This window comes from Genypterus blacodes, unplaced genomic scaffold, assembly GCF_046128005.1.
Source record: "Genypterus blacodes isolate CSIRO-AG114 ecotype Tasmania unplaced genomic scaffold, CSIRO-AGI_Gbla_v1 ptg000012l_1, whole genome shotgun sequence".
Lineage (NCBI taxonomy): Eukaryota > Metazoa > Chordata > Actinopteri > Ophidiiformes > Ophidiidae > Genypterus > Genypterus blacodes.
This window is the reverse complement of record NW_027466826.1, coordinates 2582360-2592297: the sequence shown is the minus strand read 5'-3', so window position 1 is coordinate 2592297 and position 9938 is coordinate 2582360. Positions and strand designations below refer to the sequence as shown.

At 42.7% G+C, this 9938-nt stretch overlaps 2 protein-coding genes across 5 annotated transcripts in view; one reads left to right on the top strand and one right to left on the bottom strand.

Annotated features, from left to right (window-relative positions):
• Positions 1-832: 832 nt before the first annotated feature.
• Positions 833-3275, top strand: mrpl2 (mitochondrial ribosomal protein L2). Its single transcript, XM_076164717.1, has 8 exons — positions 833-969; positions 1541-1618; positions 1755-1944; positions 2027-2168; positions 2255-2370; positions 2464-2574; positions 2871-2944; positions 3029-3275. The coding sequence occupies exons 2-8, from the start codon at positions 1544-1546 to the stop codon at positions 3236-3238; spliced, it is 918 nt and encodes a 305-aa protein (XP_076020832.1). The 5' UTR covers positions 833-969; positions 1541-1543; the 3' UTR covers positions 3239-3275.
• A 2596-nt stretch (positions 3276-5871) lies between these two features.
• The window catches only part of LOC143011706 (phosphofurin acidic cluster sorting protein 2), a 41768-nt gene continuing 37701 nt past the window's right edge, over positions 5872-9938 (bottom strand). For 2 of the 4 annotated variants that reach the window (XM_076164681.1, XM_076164688.1), the window contains exons 19-25: positions 9670-9702; positions 8024-8066; positions 7877-7919; positions 7470-7608; positions 7129-7352; positions 6759-6872; positions 5872-6200 (exon numbers count right to left, since the gene is read on the bottom strand). In XM_076164681.1, the coding sequence (XP_076020796.1) occupies positions 6085-6200; positions 6759-6872; positions 7129-7352; positions 7470-7608; positions 7877-7919; positions 8024-8066; positions 9670-9702 (712 nt within the window). In that variant the 3' untranslated portion in view covers positions 5872-6084. The remainder of the gene's footprint in view (positions 6201-6758; positions 6873-7128; positions 7353-7469; positions 7609-7876; positions 7920-8023; positions 8067-9669; positions 9703-9938) is intronic. The other 2 variants (XM_076164697.1, XM_076164705.1) reach the window with 1 other exon arrangement.

Here is a 9938-nt window from a genome sequence, read left to right as displayed (position 1 = left end):
ATTGTATTAAGAGTAAGACACATTTTTATAAATGATTTAAAAAGGAACTTGACAAATCCTTTCCATCCATTCCAATGTAGATAAGGCTCAGTTGTTTTCCTAAGAATCATAATTGAAAGGGAGACGAGATAAACAATACCAAAATAACTATTCAGATCAATAGTTCCAACATACTTTGAGCCTAATATCACCCCTAAGTGACCCAAAACACACCACCTCCCCAGCTAACCCTGGATGGGACCAGAACAGAATGGAAGAAAATGGAAGTGTTCAGAGTTCCAATGTGCTCAACAAGGAAGTTGTTTATATTTGATATTTCATTTTCACTGGTGGCATATGCTAAGTAACCACTGATTTCTATACACGGAGGTTGTGGGCAGAACCCTGTTTTGTAATCGATGTCTAAGGACATGCACATTAGTGCTGCAACAGTAGCATCCTGGTTCCCGGTTTTGCGCGCCGGCGCCCCCCCTGTGGGACGCTATTAAATCCGGCGCTCTAAAACCCCGGTTTAACACTTGCCGGTGAAAATCACGGACAACACGTACAAGCGTGTCTGGGGTGGACGATATAAGGGTGGACTTTATATCAAACCCGGCATCAGTTTTGCGTGCGCGGGCGCCGGGAACGTCACGGACAACACGTTTTTGCTCAATGCTTTAAGCAAAAAACTTATGAGCTATGAAAGGGGGCGCGAAAGAATAAAACAAAACAAAATAAGACAATTCGAAAGTAGAGACGCTGGTTCACATGCTCATTCAAGTTGACTATACTATATGTAACATGAGAATCACGAATAATTCATTTTAACATATGTAGTACTCTCTGTATGTGTGTGTGTGTTAGTAATGGTTAACTACAAAATACAGCTAGAAAAGGATTACTATGTGTGTGACGTCATCTCCGTGCGACGCTGCTAACGTGGGAGACTGTGAAGGACGCAGTCAAGAGGATTGAAATGAAATAAAGGTAAATCCGTTTGATTATTACGAGGCATTACGCCGACAATTGAAAACACGACTCGGATAAGCTATTGAGAGTAAACAAAATGGTGTTACGGTTATTTAGCTGTAGTTAGCTAACCAAGTTGGCTAGAGGCTAAAGCAGCTTTAGCTCACGTTTGTCCATTGACAGTTCAGTCAAAGGTACAGCGATGGCGTTAAATCAGTATCTGATAACATTTTGTGAACTGCTAATTAATGTGTTTGATTTAGAAGTACTAGCTGCCAGTCTATAGTCAGAGCAGGCGAAGTCTTTAAGTGTCTAAAGGTTGAATGATAAATTCTGAGCCGGACATATATAGACCAAATGACCAGCTGTAACGCACACGTATGGCTTAAAAGACTCTAACTGGAACCCGTTAGGCTGCAGATGATGTCATTTGAGCTGAAAATATCTCCTGCTATGGGGTCAAATCACGCCGGCATCTTTAGCAGCCGTGTGTTGCTTTGAAGGACAGATTATTTATCTTCATACGTGGCTCATAAATTATCAATCAAGCAAACTCAACACCTCCAACTGTATCTTTGTGTGTTTTCAGGACATGATGGCGGTGGCGTGTCTAACTCGGGCTCTGCGCTCTCTGTCTCTGTCCAAGAATGCTCTGCGCTCCTCTCAGGTGAACAACTTTGGTGACATTGTTGTATTGCCATAGTTGCCATGCCATTGCCATGTTGCAAAGCACATTAACTGATACTCTAACTTGTCATTTGTAAGTTGTAACCTAGTGTATCTTGTTTGTTTTGTGTTGACAGGCAGTTGCACAGACTAAACTGGGAGCTCAGGGATGTTTGCCACCTGTAAGCATCCTTGGTGCAGTAGGACAGTGCAGAGGATTCCTCACTACGTCGTCTCTGGAGCAGAACCGCACACTGTGGAAGCAGAGGGAGAAGTACACTATCAAACCTATCGGGATGAAAAAGACGGGGGGCAGAGATCACTCAGGTGACGAGTGCAGTTTGTGGAACACTTCCGGAATGAAACATGGCTGCTAAGTAGTGATGAACAATGCTCATCTCTCACACAGGGAGAATACGGACACACGGCATCGGCGGCGGTCACAAACAAAGGTACAGGTGGATCGACTTCCAGCGACTGCGCTATGAGTCTGACGAAGAGCTTCGGCCGTTCGATGAGAAAGTTGTGGAGGTCCGATACGACCCGTGCAGGTGAGACCAGGGCTTCTTCAATGTTGCTTCAGATCCAAAGGTCACAAATTGAGGTTGTTACAATCTGTTGTGCTCTTCTTCTGCAGGTCTGCCGACATCGCTTTGGTAGCTGGAGGCAAACGGAAAAGATGGATCATCGCCACAGAGAACATGCAGGCGGGAGACGTCATTAAAACATCTGGAGTTATTGGGCGCATGGCAGGTGTGGCATCTCTTCAGGGAGCGAAGATTCATTTCATGTTGCAATAGTGTTGTTTGTTTTTTTCAAACTCATTTTATTTTTTTAAATCTCCAGTTGCAGCCAACGAAGGTGACGCATATCCGCTGGGAGCGCTTTCTATTGGGACGTTGGTGAACAATCTGGAAATACAACCAGGGAAGGGAGCCGAGTACATCCGTGCTGCAGGTATATCATTTGTTCATCTTCAGAGGAATTTTGTGTTTGTATACGGAGGCCTCTTGGGGGTCATTACAGTAACATCACGTCATCCTGTAAATCTGTCAATGAAGGAACCATTATTTGAGTGGTTGATGCAGTTATCTTTATTGGATTAATATTTGTCAACCCAATTTCTAGTCATGGATCTTTTCAGCTCTCATCTTAACTGATTATCATATTTCAGATGGAACAACAGCTGCTGTCAAACATGATTATTTCGAATCTCAAAATTAATTTCTGTATTGTGGTTCTTGTGTTTTCAGGCACAAGTGGCGTGTTGCTCCGTAAAGTCAACGGAACAGCGATCGTTCAGCTTCCTTCAAAGCAGCAGGTGCAGGTGAGCCAATCTGGATTGTAATCTTCTCCTCCTTTCCTCTCTTAATGAAAGATTGTTTTTTAACACACTCATTCACACACACAGGTGCTGGAGACCTGTGTGGTGACGGTGGGTCGCGTGTCCAACATCGACCACAATAAACGGGTCATTGGCAAAGCCGGGCGCAACCGCTGGCTCGGGATTCGGCCTTCAAGCGGCTTGTGGAAGAGGAAGGGCGGCTGGGCGGGACGCAAGATCAAACCGCTCCCACCCATGAAGAGTTACGTCAACCTGCCCTCCATCTCAGCTACATAACACAGACGACATGAGTGTGGACATATGGACGTATATATGTTGGGACTGAAAAAGCTTTGTTACATCATTTCTCGTTCAATAAAGCATCATTAAACAGAGTGAAAACATAGTGTTTTTACAGAAGATTAAAAATTTATTTAACACAACTGCTTGCGAGAGCATGGAAAGAAACAAAACCATATAAAAATCCAAAACATATTTACATCTATAGTAAAACATGCAGATTAACCCATATTTTTAGTGGTAAATTTAAAAATACTGTCATGTCATTTAAAATAGGGTTTGTGCAAAGACACTGGGTGGCGTTTCAAGAAACAGGATCAATGAGACGGCGTGTTATGACCCTTTAGTTTGCACGTCAATGACAACGTACTTTTTTTTTGCAATACTCCTTTTTAGACTGAAGCAAATGACGTAACGTGTGCGTGCCTGCTCATTGATCCAGTCCTGTTTAAACGCCCCCATGCTACCTCTAGATTTAGGGCCAAAAACTCTCGAGGTCAAATACATTTAAAATACACGTCATGATGCCTGTTTGGTATTCTAGAAGGCAAAAGAAATCACAACAAATTCCTCAATCTCTGCCCCGGGGGGGGGGGATAACACTTCACAGGGGCCATATTCATGTCCCGGCATAAAATAGATCGCGGTCACATCCAAATAAAAGAAATGAAAACAAAAAAAAAAGGCGAGTTGACAGTATAGTCCTAGGCGGACACGTATGGTGGGAGCTTCAGAAAGTGGCGAGAGAGAAAAAGTAACAGACAGCCACGATGGTGCTGAATCCCATTAACACTCCCAATAGAAAACTTTAAAATACGATCTTCTAATGACTATAGGTAGTGGTTTACATTTTAAAGACAGCCTAAAACTTCACCTCAAATCCAAAGTATGTCCCAAATGGAGATAAACGGTCTGCAAAACCATATGAAAGTGCAATACAAAGTGAGGGCGATGTATGTGAAATGACATACCTAATAATGATGTATACGTCCGACCTCATAGCTATGAGCTATGGGAATATATTTGGCATTTACATTGAGAAATAAAGGTAAGCCGTTTGTGCTTTCGATTTAGTAGAGGGGTCGGGTGATTCACAATAGTACATCTTGTATATTTATATACAGTACAATACTATAAAAGCCTATCAAAGCTCATAAGTCTTCACTTTATAAAAAGCAACAGCAAACTCATAGAGGGCCCTTCATCCAAAGGTTTTCTATTGCAAAGGTTTAATCTAATACTATTCAGGGAGTACCATCGAACATGTATCACAGACACACACACACTCACACACACAGGCAGTGACTTGGACACCTAGGACATCTCCACACACTTTCATTCCGCATTGAAACTTCCAATACTTGCATCGGGCGCGACGCGACTGTCAAAAAGTCTGTTTCAAGTCGGACCGATTCACCGGTCGACTACCCAAAGTAAAGCGTCCACAATACTGAAGGACAAACCTACTGGAGCAGAGTTACGGTTAGTGAGCTGCGTGCAGGCCCCAGCCACAGTGAAGCTGTAACAAAGGACACAATGGCAATTGCTTGTTAACAATGCACACACCTACTGTAAATGTGTTTGCCCTAATGTGGAGCATTTGTACATAAATTTTATATTTTCACCACAAATCTTTTTTTGTTTTTTTCCATACTAACTCAGTACTCTATATACTGATCTCCACAGGGACCACAGGTACATTTATATACATGGTTGAGCCAGTTTAGCATACTGTGGGGTAAACTGTAAAACAAACTTTGGCACATCACCGCACACCTGACACGATCCAGTATTATCTAAGTTACTGCAGATCTATTGTATCTCTGGTTGGCTAGTTAGTACACTGAGTGGGTGGCCACTTAAAACACACATAATGGTGTTAAAACCTCCAATTAAAAGGCCAAATGACATTACGGGTGGAAAGCTTTGTGAAACACAAATCAGGACCTTGAAACATTTAAGACAGATTGCAGTCACGACTAAAGGGTTCCTTACATTTGGCATAGAGCTGCTGGAGTCGTTTTGTGTGTCAGGTTACCCTGCTGCTAAGTGGTTCTTACTGTACAGACCTCCAACCTGAAAGTAGTCTGACACCAATACAAAGAGTTCAGCACTAACAATAAAGGATTGATTCCATGAACGCCTCACCAACGTGTCATAGCTCCATACATAATAGCTACCATCCACAATACCTTGCTTGAGTTGTTTTTGCTTTGCTTTAGATACACGGTGTGCTTCAAAGCAACAAGTTAGAACGAACGTGACGTTCCTAGCTATAAAAATTAAACTTTTTTTTAAAGGAAATAAAGGGACAAGTACGAAAACTGGAGCACTGAGAAGAAAAAGGATTCCGTCGGGATTCACAGCAATATTCCATCTTTCAATAACGAACACAAACACGGTCTCAAACGATCTCACACACGCCACTGCACGTCACCATCACACTCTTCCATTGTCTATAGAGTAACAATAAATGTAGGATTTCACAGAAATAATGTTAACAAAAACAAAGTGCAAACACAGCTGCCATTATCGAAATGTGGCAAATTGTCAAAAAGCCTCAAAATACTTCTGAGGCGTTAGCACAAATCTTACAAAATAGTACTTGTTCTTTTTCGTAGTGTGTAAAAAACAACAACACCTAATAACATCAACATCAAAAACATCAAATTGACAACATGAAGTTTGTGTATTGAACACGTGATTATGAGTCAGTAAGATTTCCACAGGAAAACTATTACTGCCAGGGGCCGTTTGGCTTTTCCTCAAATTCTCTGTCCTTCACCTCTTGGTGAGACAAGTGCAGGGAGAGTCTGGTGGCGATACGTGGATGGCGTCCGGGGTCACACGGGTTTAGTGTAACCAAAGATTCCCACCGGGAAGTGCTTGACGTGTGTTGGCCACTGGGCAGCGAGCTGGAAAAACTTGACATCGTTCCACTCCACTCCATCAATGGTGACTGAGGACGGGAGAGGAGGACGGTTAAATTCACCAACAGTCAACAAACACAGCAAAAATGCAAAAACAAATAAACGTTATCAATCCTCTGCAGTCTGTTTTTGCAATTTTACTTTTCACTCTGTTGTTCACTGCTTTCATTTCACTCTCTCTAAAGAGCTGGTGAGAGTGGTTCCACCAGAGAGGACAGATTGTGGGTCTGTCTGTCACTCTTCCACGCCTTGAAACAACAAATGAGGCCTCACAAAGAGTTAAGAGGCCTTGTATGTTGTGAACCTAGCAAGTGTAAAGGACTTGACAATCAAAATGTGGAAGAATTAGCAAATGAAAACTTTCTGGGAATCAATTTTTTCTCCAATTTTCATTCAATGTAATTGTTTTACATGTATGTATTGTATTGCGTTACATGAAAGCCTAATTCAGTTCAATGTAAACCTACAGCTACTTTAAGCTGCAGAGGGTTACGGAGTGGACCACTCTATGTTCACAACACTGTTCAGGTGTAATACTGACTGACACTAGGTGGCAGTACAACTTGCATGTGTGAGCCTGGTTTTACCTCTCAGCATGGTGTGCTGATGCTTGGCTGTGCAGATCAGCCGGCTGATTCCATCGATCACTTGGCTCTTAGAGTCCAGCTCCTTCTCCTTGGGCTTCTTGCTGAGAAATATCACTGTGCAGGGCAACAGAGAGAGAAATAAGTCATGAAAAACACATTTTCTCACACCCTTGGGTCTGCACTTGGCTCTTTAGGATTACAAATCACGTCTTCCAGGCAGACCTCTTCTATATATGAGCAATTTGTATTTTTGGGGGGCTATGAGCATCTAAAGAGCAATGAAAAATATGCAACATCATGTGCACCGGAATACATAAAATATATATATCATGCTTATAACTAAACCTTTTTGATTGAATATAAAGTGCACCTTTCTTGTTCTTCTCCTTGGTGACCACAGTCATGGCCATGCTGGGCGGAGGGGTGAGTTCTCCGCCACAGGGTAAGCGGCTGACTTGCAGTGAGCGGAAGTTACTCTTCAGCGTGTTCTTCAGTCCAACGTCTCTCTTCTCCCCTTCCTTCTTCTTCTCGGGCCCTTGCCACGTCCAGTAGTCAACCTGCAGCCCCATCACCTCGCTGCCCGAACACGGAGAACTGCAACAGAAAAAGCCAGTGTCAGTGCTACAGAGGAACTGGAAGGGATGTTTTGTCTTTGTCCATCATCTATCATTTATGTTAAACGAGGTTAAGCGTGTGTGAGTCTTGTCTTACCCAGCTCCAGACAGGGCGGTAGAGACGGAAGGAGACTGTGGGGGGGTGCTGCCGATCTCCTTCCCATACGGACCAGCCGATTGGGGTGTCGGGGAGGACAGGATGCCGACGTTGCCCCCCATTGCATCATCGGAGTCCACTGCAAAATGAAGGACAAAACTCATCTCAATCCCAGAGCTTCCGTGTAAAAATACGTCAATCCTGCCCATAATCAGGCGGATTTAATAACGGCAGAATACGTGCGTCACTCTCTCTCCTCTCATACTATCTGTTTCCAATAATGACTTGTGTTTCTGTCTCTGTACGTCATGACCAGGGGTGTGTGTGTCCTTTTGTCTCAGTGTATTAGTTGGTGAAAAGTTCTAGTGTACAGTTTCTGAGGACAGGAACCTGACAGAACGCCTCACCTGAAGTTGAGAGGCTTTGCTCCACAATCCCAACCTTCACAACCTGCAAGAATTTGAACAAAACAAACAAACCTTTGTGTCAAACTAAATTACAAAGCGAATGAAGCAATGAATTTGTAAATCTTTGTGTGATAAAAACAATCTTACCCCAATAAATGGCACAAATTTCTGACAGGAGTCCTCGTCGGGGCTGTAAGCAGAGAAAGTAAGGCGGATGTGAGTTTGAGCCATTAGTGTGTTTGGAAACATGTTGAACACCCAGAGGTGCAAATGAACACTCAATGGCCCCCTGAGGGATGGCCTACGCCATGTCCCATCCACAGCTGAAATGGTGCATGACTGGCTTGGTGGAATGTGGTTATTTTGGGGGGGTTACATTACAATGAGATGGATGGAAGGACCGCTCCTCACAACCCAAATAACACGGAGACATCATCAATGTCAACCAAACTCAAACAGCGCTGCTAATGATTTTAACTCTAAATGACTTTTAGATTTTCACTCTTCCAGCTGCCCTTAAAGCATTTAAATGGACCGAATCATCTGGACTTCTTTTTTTAAATCTTTTTATTTTACTACTGCGTGTTCCTTGAGGACGGCCACGTTGAGTTTTTAAATACATTTGATATCTAAACTGTTGTATTCCATCCTAAAGTGATATTCCTTCGTTTTGCATCTGAATGGTGTTTCTTTAAGATCTGGGCTGAGATAAGAGAGCTGTATTATGTCTATAGAAGAGACTGACAGTGATCGTTTGGGCCCACTTGTAGCCAAAGTGGCTTCTTTATGTTCTGTTTAGCCGTCGCAGAGCAAACTTGTCTCTACTCTTAAGTGTGGAGCAAGCGGAGGGCTCGGCCGGCTGTCATCTCTTCAATACAACTACAGGCTCTAATGACGGTTGTGTTCCTGCTATCTGAGGGGTTCAAGATTGAAACGACTTGAGTGGTTGTTAAGATTTATTTATTTTTTTTAAAGTGCCACCTTATCGACAAGCCATCAACTCAAAGAAAAATAACAGAAAAAGTTAATTTATGTGCTGTGCTGAAATTAACTTTTTCTATATAAACCCCATTTGCCACAATAAGATAATTTCCACTGATGAAATCTTTTTACAAAACTGTGTACACATGTCCACCAGAGGGCGCCTCAAGTCCCTGCAGTGGCGCACATACCACAGTTTGGAATCTGCTGTTTCACTACAATCATGTTCACCGAAACAACACGTACTTGCGACAGACCCGATTTCTTTGCCAAGAAGAAAAGTACAGTTGACTGCAACCAAAATGATTCTTGTTAATATTTGACTGTAGAAATTGTCAAATGTAGAATAGAACATATTTGACAGGTCCAATTCATTTAGCTTGAATTTGAAATATCCCCTTCGCCTGGGTGCGGTGGTGCTCCGTTTCAGTAATCTACAAAGCACCGTTAAGACATAATGTATTCACACCTTAAAGCCTTTAATCTTCAAGTCGTCCTACATCAGCTATAAAGATCTCAGTCGTTCGTTCGCAATTTTGTCTAAAAACCAAGTAATGACCTTCGGACGAGCCAGAAAACCTCTCACAGTGCGAGAGTGAATATACAGGGTTTGTTTAAAGGTTGTTAGGCATATCTTCACGGCAACAACACAAGAATCAAAGTCACACCAAACCAAAGACACGATTCAGGACAGTGCAGAGTGAAGTTACAGTGAGTATCGAGTGTGAAAAGGGAAATGTTAGACACAGCAAGGAGCTCAAACCAAATGGAGGCGAGGAAAAAGGGAGAGCAGTTGAATTGGAATTGAATACCTGATGTAAAAATCAAAATACAAACTTCTTTTCCTTGAATGCAAACCAAAGGGAAAGGGGGGGAGAAGGAATGCAACAGTGTTAAAAGTGTGTGTGTCGTATTTAGTAACTTTCTAACCACGAGGAATCCGCTCTTTACACGGCGAAAAGGCTTTGGCCCAAACCTCAGTGAAAACAAACAAAACACACACACAAATGCAACAGGCTGGTGAAAACTGGAGTACCGCGTCTGTGCGTCTGTGTTTTTTACGTGTGACTGGATCGAGTCG